The sequence below is a fragment of the Aedes aegypti genome, chromosome 1, assembly GCF_002204515.2.
Source record: "Aedes aegypti strain LVP_AGWG chromosome 1, AaegL5.0 Primary Assembly, whole genome shotgun sequence".
Taxonomy (NCBI): domain Eukaryota; kingdom Metazoa; phylum Arthropoda; class Insecta; order Diptera; family Culicidae; genus Aedes; species Aedes aegypti.
The window spans coordinates 172465747-172489593 of record NC_035107.1 but is presented as its reverse complement, the minus strand read 5'-3'; the positions used below and the strand labels follow the sequence as shown (position 1 = coordinate 172489593).

At 36.0% G+C, this 23847-nt stretch overlaps 2 protein-coding genes across 5 annotated transcripts in view; one reads left to right on the top strand and one right to left on the bottom strand.

Annotated features, from left to right (window-relative positions):
• Positions 1 to 22107, top strand: part of LOC5569385 (autophagy-related protein 16-1) — a 372239-nt gene extending 350132 nt beyond the window's left edge. Inside the window, exons 4-7 of one of the 2 annotated variants that reach the window (XM_021853580.1) lie at positions 16148 to 16265; positions 21040 to 21301; positions 21357 to 21500; positions 21618 to 22107. In XM_021853580.1, coding sequence (XP_021709272.1) covers positions 16148 to 16265; positions 21040 to 21301; positions 21357 to 21500; positions 21618 to 21747 — 654 coding nt within the window. In that variant the 3' untranslated portion in view covers positions 21748 to 22107. The remainder of the gene's footprint in view (positions 1 to 16147; positions 16266 to 21039; positions 21302 to 21356; positions 21501 to 21617) is intronic. The other variant, XM_021853585.1, reaches the window with a different exon arrangement.
• LOC5569388 overlaps positions 1 to 23847 on the bottom strand; it is a 356577-nt gene that overhangs the window by 257981 nt on the left and 74749 nt on the right. The gene's annotated exons all lie outside the window — the stretch shown is intronic.

Genomic DNA, 23847 nt, shown 5'->3' with positions numbered 1-23847 from the left:
TTTTGAACAATTTGTTTGAACTATTTTTTTTTCGTTCCCACTTGCCCCGCGGTACCTTAATTTTTTATTCAGATTTAAAGCCGATAGATAACTATTGTCATGCAAAAAACAAAAATCCTTTTTTTTCAACTACATTTACATGTGAAAAACCGTTTGTTTCTCATGAAAAATATTTATAACTATTCACCGACCAAATTATACAGCCTCAAAATATGCGTCTTGATGAGCTCTAAAGATGAAGGGAAGACAACTTTGCTGAGAAATCTTAAACAAAAAAAAATAAAATAAAATTCAAACCCTATTTTTTGAAGGGCTACCCTACATCAATAGCGAAAAATGCTCTGAAACGGTCAATTTTTGAGCTAGGAAAAAAAAAACAAAAAATTCCTTAAAATAAAAAAAGTTTTGAAGGTTACCTTTTTAACGAACGGCCATTCTAATTTTTGTTCCGACCAAAAAAATTGTTTTTATAATAGCAACAACTTTGTAGAACATCATTTTTACGTAAAATCGCAATTGAAGGCGTGAGTTCCATCTTTCCTCCTAAAACTTCAATCCGTCGCACTGTGCATTGGTTCCATGAGATTGAAGGATATAAACGCAATCCTCGTTGAACTCAAGTCATATTTGTTTCCGATTTTTCAATATCTTGGTAAAATCTTTGACGGATACCAAAAGAAATCTCGAAAAAATACTTAGAAAAATTAGAGTAGTAGCATTAATTTGATTGATAATCATGTTTGAGATTTGTTCCACCATTGGGTTGAAAACTTTTGAAGAAACTTTTTCTAAAGGCCGCGAAACACTTGTACAATCCCAAAGAGGGTTGCACTTTCAAAGTGGTTTGGAACTACTGCCCTAGCAGATTCTCATCAGATAATGGTCGGGTGATTACTTATGAGATTTTGGTGAATTTTGAGATTCCTTTTGAGTCATTTGATAGATTTCTTACAAAATTGGCCCTTGATTTATAAAAAAAGTTCTTGTTATATATTGCATAGATACTTGAAAAGAGTGGCATTATTCCCCGCATTGGAATTCCTTAAAGTATCAATTGAAATTTGTTTGGCTGATTATTGACAAGATTCTATATGGATTTTCGAGAACATGCCTGCATTGAATTACGGGGAGATCTCCCAGTACCGTACAGCAACCAATACCGAAAACCGTGGAAAATTGAAATAGTTTGGTCCAATACAGATTTTTAAATAGAGATGTTTGAAAACTGATGAAAAGTTGATGTAATCAATAATGATTTTTAATACGGAAAAATAATTTGAATCTCTCAAACATAATGGAAAACCATCATAAGTTGAAAGTGAGAATGTATGTTGTACCATATTTGAGCTAGATATAGTCAAACTACAATTTTAGTCTAGCACCCCCTGTCCCTAGTTTCAATCAGCTTGATTTGTTACATGATATCTTTGTAATTTTTGCACAGGTGTCTGAAAATACATTCATTTTTCACGGATTTTAACGATTATGGTATCAAAGATGTAATAAAAATAAGAAGAATGAAAATTCAGAACAACATGTATGTAAAATGCGTTATTTTTCATCATGTATGAAAAAAAAGTTTTCTTACCCCGTTGCATTTCCCGAATATACAGGAAGGATTTAAAAAATTCAGGCACCCAACATAGGCTACTTGATGAGATTCACACTTTTGAACCATTGTAGTGAGACGAACTAAGTGAGTTTCGCGAAATTCAAGTCTACTATTATTACCATTCCCAGCCCTGGTCACAAATATTCAATTTGACCAGATTTGCTTCATGGGTTAATTAAATATTGTTTCTATGGAAAACAAAACTAGATTTCTCGGTTCACCATAATCGCATAATGAGGGTTCCGGCCTCCTTTATCTGAACATGTCAAATGGTCAAATGATTATTGAGATTCAAAAATGACCCACATGTGATTGTTAGAATTATTACATACTATATGCATATACGATGACATAAATGCATTCGAAATATATTGAAATTTTACCAAAAATCACTCTTGGAATAGGAGATGTACACTACATTTCCGACTTTGCATCCGGATTGGCCACCGGTATCTACATCCTTGTGGCTTGGAGGTGCAACTAATCCCCTTCACAAAACCGTTAAAATTTTGAGAATTGGTTTATTGAGTCAAAAGATATGAGCAAAAAAGGGCAACAAAGTCGTCCAAGCCTTTTAACCTTCCAGTCGTCGCGCGGTTTGCCACTGTCAGAACCACCACGCTGCTGATGTGCACGATAAGCGAGGTTTTTTCAACAGCGCGACGACTGAAGTGTTAAGGATTAAGATTGACCAATTTGGTACTAAAATACATCATCAAAATGCAATATCAAAATTCATATTTAATTTTAAACATACACTCCTGTGCATAAGTTTGGGTTCACCCCCTCAAAAACATGCAAAAGTGTTCAGTCCATATCTCTGTGATTACACTTCCAATTGAAACTCTCTAAGCCGCATTCGAAAGGCAAAGAGTTATTCTTACTTCGTATGTATTTTTCCAAAAACATTCTTCGAGCTTTGTATACTAAATTGTTACATAAAGTTGTGACATTTTGCAAAAAACACACTGAAAAATGATATCTAATTTCCTTAGCATTGGATCGACCAAAATTTTCAATCAAAGTGTCATTAGAATCGTAATCTTATATTCTTCAAAGAGACCCCACGAAATTTTGGCGGAAAAATCTGGAAACTATTCAAAATCAATGAAACAGTCAGTTAAGTCATCGTGCAAAAGTTTGGGTTCACCCCTCAGTATGGTGTATCGTGCAAAAGTTTGGGTATACCTGAACTTACTTAAATCTTTGAAATCTCAAACCAATCATGTACGCGCTATTATTTGCGCTCAAAAAAGCTTTAAACTATTAAAATCGGTTGAAAAATGGCAGAGATTTTGACAAAAATTATGTTCGCGCGGCTCAGGTGAACCCAAACTTTTGCACGATTTGCATCATACTGAGGGGTGAACCCAAACTTTTGCACGATGACTTGACTGACTGTTTCATTGATTTTGAATACTTTCCAGATTTTTCCGCCAAAATTACGTGGGGTCTCTTCAAAGAATATAAGATAACGATTCTAATGACACTTTGATTTTAATTTTTGGTCGTATGCGGCTTAAAGAGTTTCAATTGGACGTGTAATCACAGAGATATGGACGACTATTGTATGTTTTTAGGGGGTGAACCCAAACTTATGCACGGGAGTGTATATAATACATTTCCCACAGCTACCTTGGAAGTAGGAATGTTTTGTTAGTGATGGATAAGGTATTCGACCGTAAGGATACCACTGCGGTAAGCGTTTTAGTCGATTTATTCAATTCTAGTGGTAGATAGAACTAATGGAGTTCAACCCTTTTTTCCATGGTAGCTCCAGAGCTGGTTTTCGACGAACTTGAGATAAACTGAATTAGATGAACACTTAGCAATATTTACTGAAATATGATTTTATACTCATCAGATTAATCCAAAAGTCAACTTACTATTTCAATAGTAAAACTATGGATAAACACTCAATTTACTATTGAAAAACAATCATTTTTTTAAATTGATTTCGAAAAAAATAAACCATTTGCAACCTTGTTTGTTCAAATGCATTTTATAAGAACGCTTTTTCCGTAAAGAAATAGTCGGTCAAAGTCGTGAGAAAGAGAGGGAATAACCCATTATCAAGGATGACGCAAAGAGATAGAGGAAGAGAGGCATTAGAAAAAAATATTACAAATATGAGAAATGGGCGGGCCTGGGATTGAACCTACGACCTTCTATTTGGGAAGCAGTAGAGATAGTCATTAGACTACCAACCCCGTCTACGAAAACAATAAAAACGCAATAGCAGGGATGCGAACCCATATCTAGCGAGTGAGGATCGCAACTATTACCTCTAGGTCACCAAACTACGCTTCTGTACCGAATACGCTTACTTGAAACTGAGAACTACAGGTCACACTTCGTTAATGAATTCGATGATGGCTTATGTCGGCCGAAATAAAAAGAAAAAAATAGTCCCTGATATGGGGACTCCAAAGTCATACTGAAGTTTACCGGTTCAGTCACCGGTTGGGCTAGCAATTTTCTTAAAATCCTTCACCCTCAATTGATCATAAAGCATCTATTTTTGTCCCAAATTTCTGAATCCAATACTGTCAAATTTGTCAAAGAAAGATCTGTAGAACAGATTGTTGAGAAGCTGATTGTGTTTTAGTTGATAAGCAATGCCGAAAAAAGGAAGCATTCTGAGATGATGTGTGTAATTTAACATATACCGTAAAACGTGGTAACTTTGATAGTGTTTTTTCGAAGAAAACTCGAATATTTATGCATGCTGTTTCAAAGAATTACAATTTATATTTTTAAACAAGTACTGGCATCCTAGCTATTGAATGCAGTTGATAGATCGCCAAAAAATTATTTTCAATGGATATATAATTTTTCATTTAATCGAAAGTTGATATTTTGTTTTTGGGTTACTATGATAATAGAGTACCAACCGAACAACATTGAGCGTTGCATACCTTTAGGCGTTTAACGTTAGATGGAAACTTCTGACTTAGATCACACAAATGGTCCCAGTTTGTAAACATGGTTTTCGCTATGAGATTTGAGACCATAAACATATTCAAGTTCTATTATAACTAGAAGTAACGAACTATTCAAAACTACATCAATGATCGTAAAACAGATTGTTTGTAAGCGTTTTGAAAATGCTAAAATCGTATCATTTTTTAATACTCGTATATAAAGCCTCAAATGTTCTCGATTCAAATGGAAACAGCTCTTACATGAAGTAACATACTTTTGCATTCGTTTTGCTTAACTGATTAACAGATTTTATCTTATTTCGTTTGGTATGTATGGACCCACCTCATACTATCAAAGTTACCCGCATTATCAAAGATACCCCGTTTTACGGTACTTCAAATTGAACGATTATTCATTACGATTCCATATTTAGAAAACAAGAGGATTTTAATTGGTCTAAATAGAGGGTTTATAATCTAAATAAAAGCCGATCTGGTTCTAGAAAGTTCTGATTTGTAAATGCCAAGAAGAAGAAAATATCTTGATATACATTTTTATGAGCTTGTGTATACTCCAACGACATTAAAATGCTAAAAACCATCTTTGAAGAAAAACTTTGCCAATCAAGGCCTGACTAATTGCCGGACAGTTCCAATATGCTAATTTCAAACTCAATCCATTGAGCGATGTGCATGGACGAAGAAAAAAAGCCCGATTGTAGAGCACGCAAGTAATTTACTCTTATTAAGAATTAATTGCACCGCCATTGCTGATGATCCAGAGTGGTGGTACTGGTAGCATGGCCAACACAACAACAAACATCTCTGCGTACACATGGCGTGGTGAAACGCGCTCTGAGCGCTTCTTCAGCGGTGTTCCGGATTCATTTATTTATAGACGCTGCGGGAAACTCGATTTCCAGCCACCTGTTTCGGTTCGTGGAATCGTCCTCAATAAATCAATAAAATATAATGAACCCGATGGTAACTGAGGACGTCGGCGCGGTGCTGCTGTACTGTAGTGGTCTTTGGTGAGGAGGTGGAAACACGCGGGGTCAAAATGAGGATGCATTTTATTGAAAGAAAAATAAAAAAAAAATGAGAACAAACAGTCGTTAAGAGAGTTAATTGTATTAATTGGAGATGAACATATTCTTGCGACTCTCGTATGAAGATTGATTCGATAAAATGTGTTGTCCATTTCGTACGTACTCAATTGCTTGCTAATTACAATTGCAATATATAAATAACACTAGACAACAGTTTTTCACGCACTTTGGCCATCCACAATGGATTCAATAAATTTTGACCCGCTGATTTTGAATCTGTTCTCATAATCTTCGTAAAAAGTAAAGTTTTTGAGAAACAAATATGTTATTTTTTAAAGCTTTTTACATGAAAAAACTCAATAGTTTCCGTTTTTTTTGTGTTTTGAAGGCCTCGGAACCAAAGGGGCTATCGCTGTTCTCATTTTTTCTTAAAAGTTCAGAAAATTTTACGTATACTGTCCAATTTTCAGCGATGTATGTTTTTTAGTTTTTGAGATATATTTTTTTGAAAATAAAAAATCAGTCATTTTTTATCGGCACACACTGTAGGTTTCAGCGCATTAGATTTGTAATGTTTAAAAAAAAATTATAACTTTTGAACAGCTTAATCGATTTCCAATCTTTTTGTATGGAATGAAAGCTTAAAATTTCAACTATTCAGACAAAATTGAAAAATCTGATTTAAATATGTTTAAACGTGAAAAAATATAAAAATTTCTAGTTTTTTTTTTAGAAATTTTCATATATTTTAATGAATTTTTTTTTTCATAGTTTTCTATTTTTTTCTATTTTTTCTGAAAAGTTGAGACCTTAAGCTTTCATTCCATAAAAAAGATTGGAAATCGGTTGAGCTGTTCAAAAGTTATGTTTTTTTTTAAACATTACAAATCTAATGCTCCGAGATCTACAGTGTGTGCCGATGAAAAATGACTGATTTTTTATTTTCAAAAAAATATATCTCAAAAACTAAAAAAACATACATCGCTGAAAATTTGACAGTTTACGTAAAATTTTCTGAACTTTTAAGAAAAAATGAGAGCAGCAATAGCCCCTTTGGTCCCGAGGCCTTCAAAACACGAAAAAACGGAAACTATTGAGTTTTTTCATGTAAAAAACACATTTTTTGTGAAATTTTATATTTTTCCCGAAAATTCAAAATCTTTAGCCTTCATTTCGTCCAAAAAGATTGAAAATCGGTCAAACGGTTCAAAAGTTATAATTTTTTTTTAAATAAAAATTTTGCAAAATCGCAATTTTTCTGGTCACCCTATTTCGGAAATGGTCACCCTAATCAAAAAATCCAAAAATCCAAATTACAATCAAATGATACTTCGCCCTTCTAAAAATATTAGGGAACCAAAAGTGCTTCATCTGCCTCTGACAATCGCAGGCGCTGCGCCTAATATTTAAGAAAGTTTGTGCGATAAAAAAGAAGTATTGTTTTACATGCTATCGATCAGAAGAAAATATATACTATAATGTTGTTAAAAATAAAGATCATTCAGATGGAGGCTGGGAGGCAAAATATAGGTTCCATTCGCACGATTGCTCATAAAATGACACCATGTGAAAGGGTTGACGTACCGGAAATGAGTCATTCTTCATCTCCATCTTATATCCGTCGCCGTTGATGGAGAGCAACCTGTTGTAAAATTCACCAACATCCAGAGGACGGCACATCGAACTGGTCTAACTTGTTCATGCCATAGATCAAAACGCAACTCAGCCCGACCAACCGCCGCCGATCGATGAATGGCTGCGCAATGACGGTGATCATTATCAGATTGAGGAGAGATTCGTAAATGCCAATCGTCGTCCATTGCACGGCTGCACTTTGGCATTAGAAGTCCATGGGCATAGACCACCTTCCGCGTCCTCTATGGGAGCTTCACATTTCAGGTTGAGCCAGAAAGAAAGTGGCTTTATCTATGCCCGTTCGGAATACCGAAAATCAGGTCAATCCGCTGCAGGCTGCAAGTTACAGCCATGGAGCAGATGCAGCAGCAGCGGGAAAAAAAAGTGAAACAATATGCATTTATATTCCAACCCGCATGAATTTAATAGACGTTTTATAAATTGCATGTGCGTTTCCCAATGATTTTTCCGTTGTTGTTGCTGTGTAGAAGCGAGCCTGTGCGCGCTTACAAAGCGTCGATATCAAATTCGCATAGATCTTTTTGCTTACAAGTAGGTAGTGCGCCTAGCGTATGGGCTGCCCAGGAGAGAGGTTCCGAATACGGGCAAAAGCAATCCAGTGGGCACCGACCGGGAGAATGAAAGCTGGATGTCGTGAAAGCACTTTCCGTGTGCGGTTTCGCAGTTGTGCGAATATGCCAATAATTGAGAACGCGCACGCTCGTCTCCGTGCTGATTTGGTGGATTGCTGTTTGTCAGAAAGGTTCCAGTTAGGATCGGCATATTTTCGGTACAGCGGCCGTTCGATTTTGGCAACACGCCCTTTTTTTTTTGTCAAAAATTGAGCGTTCTTCTTGAATTGATTTTTTTTACACGCGAGCCATCGTAAATTTAATTTTAAAGTCATTCTACATAATTGATATTGCTATAATTGAAGAAATTGTTAATAAAACATGCGAAATTTTGGAAACCCATATGATATTATCACGGTGTCAAAAACGAATATAGCCAATATCAAACGACTTCGTGTTGTCAAAATCGAACTGTGCCAAGAAACAAACGAACACTGTAAGTTAGGGTGTTGCAGAAAGGCTGATTTTCGTTTATAAACTTGAAGCAGAGATTCAGTTCTTTCGGGTTTCATTTCTTTCAACTTATGCATGCCATGAAAAAAAAACAAAGTTCAATAATCGCATTAGTACAAGTTTATAAATTAGCGAGAGTTCATCCTATAGAAACATGAATGGGTTCCATAGTTGGCAATCATATTGAGCTCGATTAATGTTCACTGATATTGACAAGCACTGTAATAAGAGTCAACGGTTAATATATGCTGAAATTGTGACGGCCACATGAAACAGACTTCGTAAAAAAATATCACCTTATCCAATTCCGAGAAATCCGGAAACCCAAGGGAACATAAGTTGTGTTTGATCCTTCGACCTTGACGCTTGCTCCTGCGGGGCCGGTGATGAGGGCAGGATCAAACATGTCGCGCGTCGGTCGAGTGAAAGTGAAAAAAACCGCGATCGCTTAGTTGTGTTTGATCCTTCGACCTTGACGCTTGCTCCTGCGGGGGCCGGCGATGAGGGCAGGATCAAACATGTCGCGCGTCGATCGAGTAAAGTGAAAAAGTGCCGCTTTCGATTAGACACTTCAAGTGTAGACTTCCAAAAGGTTCACTTTATTCAACAAACTTTGAAAGGTTCGTCACCTCAAGTGTCGGCATAATTTTTCTCTACATAGATATTGTTCATATCAATGAAAATATTATAGTTACATATAAGCATGTTTATATCTCACAAATAATTATTTATCATGATCTAATCGCTTATCAAAGTGAATCCTGTGATCCAACGATCCTTCCCATTAACAAACATCCCTCCCAGTAACCTTTGTGGAGATGCAGAGGCAAACACGGTCTCCAAATAGCAAAAATTACACACTAACATTCCTTCCCCCAATCCCACCTGACTGCAAAGACGTGGCCGGCGCCGTTATTGACCATGTATAAATAGAGGCACTGAATTATTCACACTGTAGAAGATTATGGCCAATCCCAGCCGAACTTCTAGTTGATTCTTTGTGCATTTTCACTGACTTCGGTCAATCACGGAATAGCAATCATTGATATGTGTAGTCAGTCTAAGCTAAGCTAAGCTAAGGAAATCGGGAAACCCAGGAAATAACATTTTTCGGAAATCGGGAATCCCGGGAAATCACATTTCCCGGGAAGTTCTTTCCGGGATTGGAAACCCTAGTCATGTTTTTATTGCCAGTCATGTATAAACTATTCGAAACCTTACCCAACTGGGCATCAAACTTCTAGATCATTACTCTAAAGCAAGTTCCATATGCCCTGGAGGTATCAAATTTCAAGATTTTCGAACCACCATTTCCAGAACCACCGGCTGCCATGAAAACTCTATAGTAGATTCGAGGTGCCCAGTGAAAAACCAATCGTGGGTTCGAAACCCAACGGTTATGGATATTCTCGGGTTACACACATGCAAAAATAATCAATAGGCAAAAAAAGCTCTGAGTTAAATGTAAAAACGCTCATAACACTAAGCTAAGAAGCAAGCCGTGTCTCAGTAGGGGCATCACTCTAGAAAGAAAAAGATTCAATATTTTAATAAAAAAAGCTTTATGTTTATCACCCAGAACTTGAAACTCGTTTGTCATTATATCAACTAGTTCATTTTTATTTTGCTTAAATTGAGAACAATTACACTGCGGAACACGTTTTTGTCTCAAGCACCAAAATACCGCTATTTACTTGATCAAGGGTTGCTGAATCCATTGCCGTTTTCAAAAATATTATAGGCTGTTGAAAATGCAAAAATTGCCTATTTTAGCCAACTTGCATGCAAGTTTGTCGGCTTGTAAGGCAATTTATTTGCCTAATTTGCCACAGAACTTAAACTTTATGTGTATAACAGTGCTTATTAGTAAAGTTTATAATACTTTCGATGCGGAAAAGTTATTTGTTGATGATTTAAAGAAGTATTGTATTTTCCCATATAAGAGGAACGAAGAATTTTGTATGAAGACAGCAAGCATGTTGAAAAAATCGGTTTAAACTAAATTTGATCCTGCAATTTCGACTAAATTATATCCAAATTGAAAGTTCAAGTCCTATTTCGCATGCTTAGTGGATTAGATCAGAAAAAAGCTTGATAAATTATACTTTAAATTGTATGTAAACATCAAGAAAACCAGTGTTTTGTACAACTTTGGCGACCTGTAGCTAAAAATTGCGACGTGCTGGAACATTTCTGAGAATGGCATCAGATTCAACAACCCCAAAACTACTAGAGACACATAATTTGATCCTTGAGACACGCAAAAATGTCATTTTTGTTACACTGTGTTAGAAGCGTGAAACAGATTTTCTATATATTTGGACAAAATATCTTCGTGAATTTGTGGGATCACAAAACGCCTAAATTCGGCACTGGCTATTGATTTATTCTGAGTATTCGAATTTTAATTTGATATACTTTTATAAGCTATTTGTATTAATTTTCTTGCTTACATGTTATTTTATGACTCTTTACAAAATGTACTATCTTGCCAAATATATAATAGCATGTTATACACTCAGAACATCAAAGATGTCATTTTTATGAACATAACTTTGTTTATATGATTGAGCTAGAATAGACCATTGAATCAACGCATCCATTACTGTTCTGATCGCGTTAGTCCGAAGGTACACAAAATCGCACACTGCCTTTACATCCTCCCATTCGAAGAGTAACCTGTTTCAATCCTGTTGGACTACTCTGGATGGAGAGGTAAAAAATACCCGTTCCATGTGGCTTTTTGATATGTAGGTATGAGATGGTGATGATGATGATGTCGATGCCACAGAATGTTGCCAGCAAGGGGGGATGGAAAACCGGGTTGCAACAGATTAAGAGCATCTTAACCAGTGCAAAAAAAAATACAGCATCGACTGCGTCGTCTATCGGAAGTCACATAAAACTAGTTTGTTTGTTGGGCGTACTTGTGGCTTTCTAGCAGGAAAATGCTGCCATTTGGAAAGCTCGGGGGAAGTGTATTCCAGCTCATACCATTGAACAGAAATGATTGTGTCGTTTAAATGGGATTAACACCGCTGTTGCACAGCGTAAATGTGTTCACAAAGCCTAGTGGGGGTGATGGCAGTTATGATAAAACGATAGAAGAGAGGGAATAAATGGTACAGTAAAATCTTAATGCGATCCGTATAGCTAAACCAAAGGTGACGCATTGGATAGTCACTGTTAAAATAAGAACACATGGATAACGATAAAATATGTGAAATAATGGTTAAAGTTTTAGTAGATAAATGATGGAAAAATAGAATATAGAGTATACTGTAAATGCAACTTTGGTAGACAAGTTTCATGATGCTAATGTGAATATCATCATCAAGTTATCAGTTAAGCTGATTGCTAAACGAACCCAAAAACCAAGTTCAAGAGCACCTGTCTAGGGAACCAAACAGTGCTCTGAGCTAAAAGTTTAATCGATTGATCATTACCAGCATGCAACCAATCGATCAAACTAGAAACAGACTTCGTAAAAACAATATCACCTTATCCAATTCCGAGAATTCCTGTATTAAGGCGAAACAACTTGGAATACAAATTCAATAATAAGCATAAGCATACGCATTGATGACCGTATAATTTGTAGTTGCTACACCGTGATTGACCAGAATAATTGATAATAATTTCGCCTATAAGATGTCGTGAAAAGGCCTTATACGTACACAATGGAGGCGATATATGTGCATATTTTATATGATTAGTAATAGCATACAATGCGAGTGCATGAAATTTATTGTGAAATAATCTATAACCTCTTGCGTCTTGTTTTATGATAAAAATGTTGATTTGACAGCTGTTACGAATTATTTCGACTTACTCTGTACGCGTATACGGGACGAAACAAAATGTACGAATAAATTCCTAATTTAGCGCTTTATGTGAGGAAACTAAGTACTCTAACAATTTCCGTCACCGTTTTGTGCGGGTGTGATGTTATTTGTACACGTAAACGAGTTTCTACGTTAATTCTTATGCAATTCTGTTTGTTAGGGAATGTGTAAGATTCTTTGTCGACACTTAAAGTGACAAACTGTTCATACTTTGTTAAATCAATTCATTTAAGTAACATACCCACCGCTGTCATGATATACATAAATTTCATAGTATGTTGTACATTCAAAATAAAAGCATAAAACGAGCTCACCAAATTGATCATCCATCCTTGATTGAGCAGCTGTAAGCTACTTTATTCAGCATGCGCATTACACAAAAGCAAAAGAAACACTCCGGCGATGCGAAAACCTGAACTCGATTGCGCGCAGAACGCGTGCAAACTAAAACAAGATAAAAAAAACCTTTGGCGACGACGCAAAATTTTTTTTTTTTTCTGGTGAAGGTAAAACGAAGCCAGAACTCAAAGCCTCAAAAACACAAATCTAGAGAACCACACAGCGGCTAAAGCTGAAGGCTTGATCGATTGGTCACCATTGCAAATGACCCTTCGATCTAGCCTTCAGCCCGATCCGCAGTCTTTGCGCATGACTTTCTTTCGTTTTACAAAAATACAAATAATGAGAACCAGAATTCAACGTTTTGTTTAGTAAGATAATGAGGAGCAAGTTCATCAAAAAAGTCTGATCAGAATATACCGTGCTACATAGAATTGCCGGACGCTTCGAAAGTCGGAGACTGGCCTTTTTCATTGTGTTTTTGAACCAAATATCGTTTTTTTTTGCCTAGAATCCACAATTTAGATATCTTCTACATTCTCCATGCATAAAAGTTGTCGAAAATATATTTGTTGGGAGATTTGAAGCTTCCGGACACTTCGAACCAACACGGTAATGCGATAACAAACGATAAGCTTGAGGACATGAAGGATAAATTCTATGAAAACTTAGATAAGGCCTATGGAGCATGTTCAAAACAAGATATAAAGATAGTCAGCGGTGGAGCAAATGTACGGATCGGGCAAGAATCGGGCTGTTATCCATATTCACAAGTTCGATAAATAGGAGAATGATGCTTGTACCGCCAGCAACTAGATGAGCAGTTGGGAAGGATTAGTATTTCTGGACTGGTTCGATAAAGGATGCCCAATTGGATGACGTGAAGAATGCCGCCAAAAGTCATATGCTAGTGGTCAGTAACTGGTTAAACAGACAGCGGTTCAGAGCAGCGAGAGCTAAAAAAAGCGAATCCATCGCATAAAGAAAGTGTGATAGCTGAAGCACGTGATGACATGAACCGGAGTGATATGCGCAGATTTTATACGCAGGACGAAGAAACGCCTATCCGTTAGTTGGATGGCCTCATACGCTCAATCTACAAGAAAGAACACAAACTGAAGTTCGCCATTTAAAGCGGGATTATTATGCTTAATTATGCGTACAAAATACTATCGCACAACCTGTTTAACAGACTGATACCGCTAGAAAAGTCCTTCGTCGGCGAATAACAAGTTGGGTTTAAAAATATACGGCAGACTGTAGCGGGCTGGTCATTTTTAGCAAATAACCAGGTTGAATTGTCGACTTCGTGGAAGGCCGACAGCGATACGATGACTGAAGCTAGTTGAGGAGGTCTTGCGTACTCTATGTATCGCCCAAAACCGAAGAAGAAAGAGCTCTACAATATGCCCGGAAACGGCGTGATGCAATGCTGTAGCCATCGAGATATCAAGAGACGTAGCGGTAAACGAGTAGCTAATCCGCAAGACCAAGCTTAGGTTTGTGGGTTCGCTACCAATCAAGAATCTTTTTGGGTTGGAAATATTCTCCACAGCCCATCCCATAATATAACTTTGTATTTGCCACACTGAAAGCCTTCAGTTAGTAAAGTAGCATCCTCATTCCCAGTTTGAACGTTACGCCAAAAGGAAGAAGCAGACTTTTAAAAGTCTGTAAGATTCATTCAAACTGTAAGATTCGTTGAACGATGAGGGAAAAACTTTTGACAGAAGTATTTCAGAAAACTGTAAAGGTACTAGCATACTTGGCATTCAAAAAGGTGCACTGTATTGTATGTAAAGCGTTTGATTTGGGCCGTCACTTCTCCCTACCAGTTGTTCCGTCCGGTTGTACATAAAGATTCTCCGAGCCATACCGTTGAGTTCGATAATGCACAATTTGTTCCGAAATTAGGTTCATTATTTCACATGAGGTCGAACCGAACGGTCATAGTTTTTTTCCCACACTGGACCTAACGAAATTAAGCAAAACATAACAAAAAAAACATCCCGAACTCTATCGAGGCATGAGTTTCGCTTTCGCCGAGGGGACCCACCCACTATCTCGATGCACAGCACTAGCTATGCTAGCTCATCGAAACAGTACGGCGCTGGTGTTGATGGCGTGAGTAGATTAGTTTTCCCTTACATGTTGGTAGACGCTGCAGAATCGTTTTCCTAGCCGTACCGCCGTGCAGCAAAGTATCTTCCGATTTCTGGGAATTTTCACTTTCAAACCTGCGAACTTTGGCTAAAGGGCGCCCCGTCGCCACTCGACATGGAATTGTCTCTTTTTTGCCGTGTCTAACCTCCACAAACGTCTAACCCCATGTTTTCGTGATTAGCTCGGTGTGGTTCAGGTACTTTTTTTGGTTTCCTTCGTCTGTTAAAGCTTTCACGGTGTTTCCGAAACCTTGATTAAAGCAAAAATGTCTAAGAGATTAGAACTTACCATTCGAAAGATATAATATTTAAACATCTTTTCAATGGATTTGCAAATATTATTCTCAATAAGAAAATATCGTGATTTGAAAGTTTTGAGCTATTTTGAAATGGATATTCACATGCTTCAAAATATTCCCCAACAGCGAAAGTATTTCATTGAGAGCATCAGAAGATATAATGAATTGTAAATATGCCTCTGTAATATAAATAAATTTTAATTACAAATAATTTACAACAAATATATGCAAGTTGTCACAATATGTCGACCACTTTGATGACGAACTATTCAAAGATTTTTTTTATGATACGAATCATGCAACATCAATCCAAAAAGTCATTTTTTGGTCTATAAAGAAAAAGTTGACACTTCTAGTATCAAACCATTCAAAGATTTTGTATTAGTGATCTTTAAATAAAAGAAATAGTTAAAAAAAGCCATGAACTACACGCAATGGAAATAATGGTACATACACAAATCCCTGTATCTTCTGATTTATTCAACTAATTGATTTCAAATTTACCGAAAAGATGCTTGTATATCATATATCTGACATATTTACATGGTTGGTATACAAATTGACAATGTTCCACTGTTAGGGAATATGTTGAAGCATGTTTAAAATTCTATAAAAATAGTCCAAAACCTTCAAATTACCGTAACTTTCCCTAGTTAAAATATTACGAAATTATCTGTGAAGATGCTTGAATGCCATATCTTTCGAATAGTGGGTGCGAAATTCTTGAACATTTTTTGTTAAAACGGTTTCAGACACACCGTGTTTACTATTGTTCGTGCAGACGAAAGTATGAATGGTGCCCAAATCACATTGAGCTGAATTTCGACGTTTCATGAGACGCGCGAATGGACATATTATTTGACGATGGCGTGGCGCTTTGTGGGTGAAATGTTTTGGCTACACCGATTCATTGTCTATGGGAAAAATGGATAGACTCGCACGGAAAGCGGGATGCCCATCATGATGAGCTGCGAAAGGGTAACCCAAATGGATCTAGAGGTGTCTGAAGGGTTGCCACTCGAGTGAAAAGAAAGTAGATGATTGAAGGCGGGGGAAAATATATTCCCAAACCAAAGAAAAAGCCCCATAAACAAATACACGAGTGAATAATTGTTCTGCAATTATCACCGCGACCGCAGTGTATCGTGGAAATTAATGCTGATTTTTTGTGTTTGTTCTATTTGCTTTCAATTTCAGCACACTCTGACGGGGCACAGTGGAAAGGTGCTGGCGGCAAAATTTCTCGGAGCTACACTGGTGGTCACAGGGAGCCACGACCGAACGCTTAAAATTTGGGACCTCAAAAACCGATCATGTAAGTAGCACATTTCGCGAATTGCGAATCAGTCAGATCTGCATTTTCATCAAAATTTAGCTAAGTACTGTTTAAAATAACTTAATGATTCGAAAGCTCGATTTGACTAGTAAAAGATGAAAACCTTGTTGAATTGACCCATTATTAAAAGTAATCACATAATAATTTATCTCACATTGGATTTCCTCTGTCATACAAAAATGATCCACATTTTAACAAAATTGATTCTTTACTGATCAACGTTATTTCAGAAAAGGGAAATCTGTAAAAGTTGCGTAAAGTTTGTAGCATTTTTCAGTTAGATTGATTCTAAATATTGTGTGGAAAACACCAGATGCACCATAGCTCATGAAAAGCATAATTTTGAAAGTAAAACAAATAATAATGCTCGCTTTGTCCTTACAGTGACAAGCCATTTGGATCTTGATAATTTTTATGAATATTTAGGAAAATTGCATTTTCAAATATATGAAGTGAAACATAATAAAATGTTCGGAATTCCAAGCTTCTCAAAAGTTTACAAAGAACGGTATATGCTAAGGCTGGGTTAGTTTTACTCTAATCTATGACATTTGGTCGAATGACATTTAGTCTAATAACGTTTAGTTGAAAGTACGTTTGGTTGAAAGTACATTAGGTAGAATGGACATTTGGTTGACAATTACTTATTTGCTTTAGGAAGCATGTGATATTTAATTGAAAGACATTTTAGTCCAAAATTTAATAGGGGGTTTTCAAATTAATTTACAATGTGTCATTTAGACGTTAACACACAGTCATTGAAAAAGGAAAAAGCATATTTGGTAGGTGCTATTACTGGATATGCAGTTTCAAGAATAATTTATCCTATATAGACTCCAGCACATATACTAATCACGTTGTAAAGCGTAGGTAATAATTATCATGTAGAGAGATTCGTTATTGATCTCTGATAAAAAGTATGTTTGCTCAAAATAAGCTTAACATCAGGCATTTTGCAAAAATTCTAGTTCGGTTTTATGCCTGCTGAACCGAACGATTTTTCGATCTACCAATACTAAATATTTTTTCGACGAAATGTTCTAGTCACTCGACCAAACGCCCATTCGACCAAATGTCCCTTTGACCAAATGTCATTCGACCAAACGTCATTTGACCAAATGTCCTAAAGCCGTCCCCTACAGTCGCACTAGTGACTTTTTACTGCCGTTTTGCTATAAACTGTCGCATAATATATTTTGCAATGAACACACTTTTGTCCTTAATTTTTCATACACGGTAAAAGAACAGCACGTGTGATCGAATGGATTGAACTATTGACTTAATTCAAAACACTAATCACCATTATTCGAAGAGTTTAAACTTTGGATCTTTATCACTAGATGCTTAAAACATATCCTTAAAACATATTTTATCATCAAAATTCGTAACATTTTGCTCATTTTACTGAAATATTTGGATTTCTGTAAGATATTTGGAAATTCCTCTGGATATTGCTTACATTAAGGCGTTGTTCGCGGTATTCTTTAAATTTAATTATTGATTATTTATATAGATATTGTATTGTTAAGAATTTGACAAGAATTTCCAAATTAGTTATGTAGAGATGTTTACAATACTAACAAAAATCGCATCGACATGGGATCAGCTTCACTCTGCAATTGTATTTCCAGAATTTTTTTTCTATTTTAGACATGATTTTTAGCACTAATATCACATTTGTTAGAAAACTTCGGTACATAAGCCAATTAAGTTTACCGTACTACTTGTTTTCCTGCATTCAGTTGTATAGAATTGACAACATTTTAGAAAATACACTTGAAAAACCTTGAAAATTGATCAATTTTACTTAAAATTACGGTAAGACGAATGCATTATAAAATTATTTATGTTTGTTTGTGTCTGCAACTTCAAGTTTCTCATATTTTTCGAATGACGACTTAATATGGTAACGTTTGAGACAATCATTTTACAAAATTATATAATACGCAAAAAAAAATCAGTCTCAGTGAAGTATAACTCATCAGCAATAATATAAAATGATTCATAATGTGTGATTCCTCCGCATTATCGAGCCTTTAAAACACGTAAGTTTCCAAAATGAATGTTTTGATTCCCCAACATAAATAATTTTAAATAAATAGAAATGTGTGGACTTTTCATGATTTTTATTCCGGACGTTTCCTTACTTTTGCCTCACATTTTGGACCATTTGATTTGAATTCCGGATCATAAATAGAAAAGTGAAATAATCAATTAAACAGTCATAAGCTTTCATAGATACGAATTTTGATGATAAAATATGTTTTGCAAAAATTCTAGTTCGGTTTTATGCCTGCTGAACCGAACGATTTTTCGATCTACCAATACTAAATATTTTTTCGACGAAATGTTCTAGTCACTCGACCAAACGCCCATTCGACCAAATGTCCCTTTGACCAAATGTCATTCGACCAAACGTCATTTGACCAAATGTCCTAAAGCCGTCCCCTATAGTCGCACTAGTGACTTTTTACTGCCGTTTTGCTATAAACTGTCGCATAATATATTTTGCAATGAACACACTTTTGTCCTTAATTTTTCATACACGGTAAAAGAACAGCACGTGTGATCGAATGGATTGAACTATTGACTTAATTCAAAACACTAATCACCATTATTCGAAGAGTTTAAACTTTGGATCTTTATCACTAGATGCTTAAAACATATCCTCAAAACATATTTTATCATCAAAATTCGTAACATTTTGCTCATTTTACTGAAATATTTGGATTTCTGTAAGATATTTGGAAATTCCTCTGGATATTGCTTACATTAAGGCGTTGTTCGCGGTATTCTTTAAATTTAATTATTGATTATTTATATAGATATTGTATTGTTAAGAATTTGACAAGAATTTTCAAATTAGTTATGTAGAGATGTTTACAATACTAACAAAAATCGCATCGACATGGGATCAGCTTCACTCTGCAATTGTATTTCCAGAAATTTTTTTCTATTTTAGACATGATTTTTAGCACTAATATCACATTTGTTAGAAAACTTCGGTACATAAGCCAATTAAGTTTACCGTACTACTTGTTTTCCTGCATTCAGTTGTATAGAATTGACAACATTTTAGAAAATACACTTGAAAAACCTTGAAAATTGATCGATTTTACTCAAAATTACGGTAAGACGAATGCATTATAAAATTATTTATGTTTGTTTGTGTCTGCAACTTCAAGTTTCTCATATTTTTCGAATGACGACTTAATATGGTAACGTTTGAGACAATCATTTTACAAAATTATATAATACGCAAAAAAAATCAGTCTCAGTGAAGTATAACTCATCAGCAATAATATAAAATGATTCATAATGTGTGATTCCTCCGCATTATCGAGCCTTCAAAACACGTAAGTTTCCAAAATGAATGTTTTGATTCCCCAACATAAATAATTTTAAATAAATAGAAATGTGTGGACTTTTCATGATTTTTATTCCGGACGTTTCCTTACTTTTGCCTCACATTTTGGACCATTTGATTTGAATTCCGGATCATAAATAGAAAAGTGAAATAATCAATTAAACAGTCATAAGCTTTCATAGATATCTATAGATAATTCTCATTAAAACGAGCCTCAAAAATGAGAGCTTGTGAACGGAAAAACTTGAAACATTTCGTTTGAAATTTGAAGCTGTCCGTAATATGAATCAAAACGGTACACGGTATTAAGCAACACACGGAATTAAATCAGATCACGGTACATGAAGAATTTTATTTTTTTGTATGAATTATTGGATTGCACTCAACATTCATTTGAAATTATCTGAATATTTAAACTATGTTTCATAATTTTGGATATTTCATTTTATTAGAAATATTTACTGAACAGTGTTTTCAGTTTCAAATGTATGTTGAAATATATCTAATCTATATAAATAAAAATGGAGTGGTGTTTGTATGTCACGAAATAACTAGAGAACGAGTCAATGAATTTACCTGATTATTTCATACCTGGATTCTTGAAGTGTTCCGACGTATTGATGTGAATAAAAACTCGAAGAACTTCACGGGAAAACTAAGGAAAATAAGGGTGGGAAACTGACACTTTTTAGTAGAATTTTGTTTCACATTATAAAACAGCCTACTTCGGGACAAAACAAGGTTTGTCGGGTCATCTAGTCATTTAATAATAATTGGAGTGAACACCTATTCTGCTACTTTGTTCTGAAACATGCATATTTAGCTTATTCTTTGTGTTAAACCAGTGTTTAACATAATTTAATTGTGTTTCGCTTTTTTTAACTTGAGATCACCAACCACCAAATGATTTTGTATCCTTAAGGAAAAAAAATAAAAGCGGAAATGCATTCCTACAATGCTGAACACTATATTCTTCTATTTTGCTGTAAATTTGGAAATAGGAATATTCCTTTTTGAGCAGTATTCTCAGCGACATGAACATTCTGTCGACTGTTTGACATGCAATAGCTTCTATAACTTTTGGGAACATACAATATCGTTATCTTCAAAATTCAAAGGTATCGGAAAGAAACTCATTTGTCGAGCAATGTTGCCATCCAAGGCCAGAATTTGAAAACATACATTATCATTTTGAAGCTACATCTTCGCCGAATACTTAGGATCTGTAGCTTGACACCTAATCGTTGCTTTTTTTTTAAATCGTTATTCTGGCCTGATTTTTTTTAAAACGATCATAAAAAGATGTCACAAAAATGCAGATCTACTCATGATAAACAACCTATGTATATGACAATAACTATAATATGTATATGACAATAACAACAGGTACGGAAACCAAATTCGCCGGCTCCAGCTGTAACGATCTGGTCACCACCGACAGCTTTTCCATCATAAGTGGTCATTTCGATAAGAAAATTCGTTTTTGGGATACTCGAACAGCTGACTGCACCGCCAACGACATTCCGATGCAGGGCAAGATTACATCGCTAGATCTATCGAAGGATGGGAAGTTTCTGTTGTGCTCCGTGCGAGATGATACCATTAATCTGCTGGACTTGCGACAGAACAAAATCGTACGGACATTCCGGTATGTATTGGAGAGCGGCCTGATTGTGAATCAACATTAATAACATTTTTTCTAGCCACGACCTATACAAAGTTGGTTGCGACTGGGCCCGAGCTGCCTTCAATACAAGTTGTCAAAGAATCGCTGCTGGTGCGGCTGATGGATCCGTTTACATCTGGAATGTGAACGGTCCTCTGGAGACAGTGTTAAAGGATCCTAAGTGAGTATCAGAAATAAACTGGAATTTTTCGTCTTTCGTTCCTTCTTCCGGCCCTGTGTCTCGTTTTTCGTTTTTGCTTTTTCGATTTTAATTAAAACCCTAATTTTAAATTTCGAGGTCTGATCGTGATTGGTTTTTTCACAGTGGAAGTGGCGCCTCAGTGACTGCCGTGAGTTGGCACCCGTTTAGCTCCGTCCTGGCCTCGGTAGATCGAGCCAAAAAGTGCACAATCTGGTCTAACGCTTAGCAAATCGCCGTGCATCAACTCCAAGCCGCTAGCATTAATACTTTATACTACAGTTCTATAGTGTTCGTTCCGTTTTTAATCGCTCTTACTGAAACATCACCATTTCGTCACAAGAAAGGAAAGGTTGAGGTGCGCGTGTTTGAAATGTTATTACTGTATATTTGTGCTACGTTGTATAAGTAAGTTGACTTGATTTTGCAGCGAAAAGGACAATTTTCTTTTCGTGTTAAAGTTCTCGATATTATATTTTTCAAATAGAACTTTTGTAGATTCGTCCTTTAAATGATTATACAAATATTTTGGTAAATATTAAACTGTACTCAAAATTCTACAGTCAAAATATACTTTTCTTAACAATCATTATTGAAGCATATAAATTCAATCCGAAAAGTCCTTATAGGATAACGATTACTGAAACTGAAACGATCTACCGTCAATAAATGTCCCACCAGCTTTCTCTTTTTGTCTGACTCAGAACAGTAGTTTGTATAAACAAAGATTCTCACTGACGACGTGATCGCGGCATTCTCTTGTACTGACCTCCATACAAGCGGGATGTTCCGCCCATGGAACTGGTTTCCGAATAAGCAACCCAAAACAATCAAGTAATGACTCAGCTCTCGGAATGATCCAATCGACCAGACATTCGGCAGTTCGGTAGAAATGAGGCCACGTTTGCAAAGATTTAACCCACGCGTGTTGGCGGTTCGTTCTCTATAACTTGTTCTAAACATGGAAGAGATGTACGATAAGTATGCTTGACATTTATTGTGACAAATTTCAATCTACACAAGTTACTGTTTGCAGACGATTTCGAATATTTATATTTCACCTAGCTGTCACAGACGCCGATGATAAGATGATTTAGTAGGTGACCTCATAAGACTGCTCCCAAAAATGCACCGAGAGATCCATACAATATTTGACGAATAATTAGCAATCCAGGAAACCACAAGGAGGCAATCTTTCGCAAGATACACATGGACAGCGCTTGTATCTGGATGTGCTTCAGATTCGTTGTCGTCATAGCGGCTATGAGTGGCGATGATTGCCTAACGGTAACGCGATTCTGTGGTCATTGGCTTGATTGGCAAACAAGCCAGCATGCAGCATCCCCATGCGGTATTTGTGTCAATGTTTGCACTTTTGGTTATCCGTTGTGTTTGCAAATAGGTGGTTTTGATCAAACTGTTCCAGTTGCGGTATGATGTTAATTCTTGTTGGCACTCAACCATTATAATGACGTTTTCCGTTAGTTTTTGCTAGAGCAAGTGCCAGCTTATTTTTCAATTGATGATAATTCTGCTGGGCAAATCCAAAATTATACTTCATTAGTATGATGTGTGAAAAACCAACATTGAATTCATCTAAAGTAGGGTCGGTAGACTTTATTCGATGACGATGATTCACGTTTCGTATGATTCATGTTGACAATATTCAAATAAAGAACAACGAGAACCTATTTGCTTGCATATCTTAATTAATTGCTTGTTACACCATGAAGACATAAAACTTCGTAACTGTTATGTGAAATGTACTAAAATAATCTGATGTTTTGTTATGCATATTAAGGACTAAAAAGATTAACATTCAAACCAAATAAAATGGCGTTGAAAATTTTAAACCTAATCAAAAGTTTATGCAAATTAGGGGCAATCCGATACGCTTCAAATTCTCTGCCAATTAAGAACCGTTAGAACATTTCCCGCATAAGCGATTATTGGTGACCAGCACATCGACCCTTTCTTTGTGATATCCTTCTTCTGGAGATTGGGTTGAGCATTTAAATAAACCACATTCCGGTCCACCAATGGAACTCCTGTCCCGTGCCAATGCAAGTTCTATTTGGTCCGATCGAGCTCGCCGGGATTGACAAATAAGGAATCCCTATTGGCAGGTAACATCGAAAGCGGGAGCCGCTTTTTGTTCACACTCAAATAAAGCATTATTGTTCGTTTCCTGTACTACTGGCAGACTACGGAAAAAAATTCTAAACGGAAAGGATACTGTCATTCAAATCACAATGGTACAGACAACCTCAGGCTCCAGGATTGATCGAACCGATAAATTATTCATGAGGTAGGTTGGCTATCGGAAAGT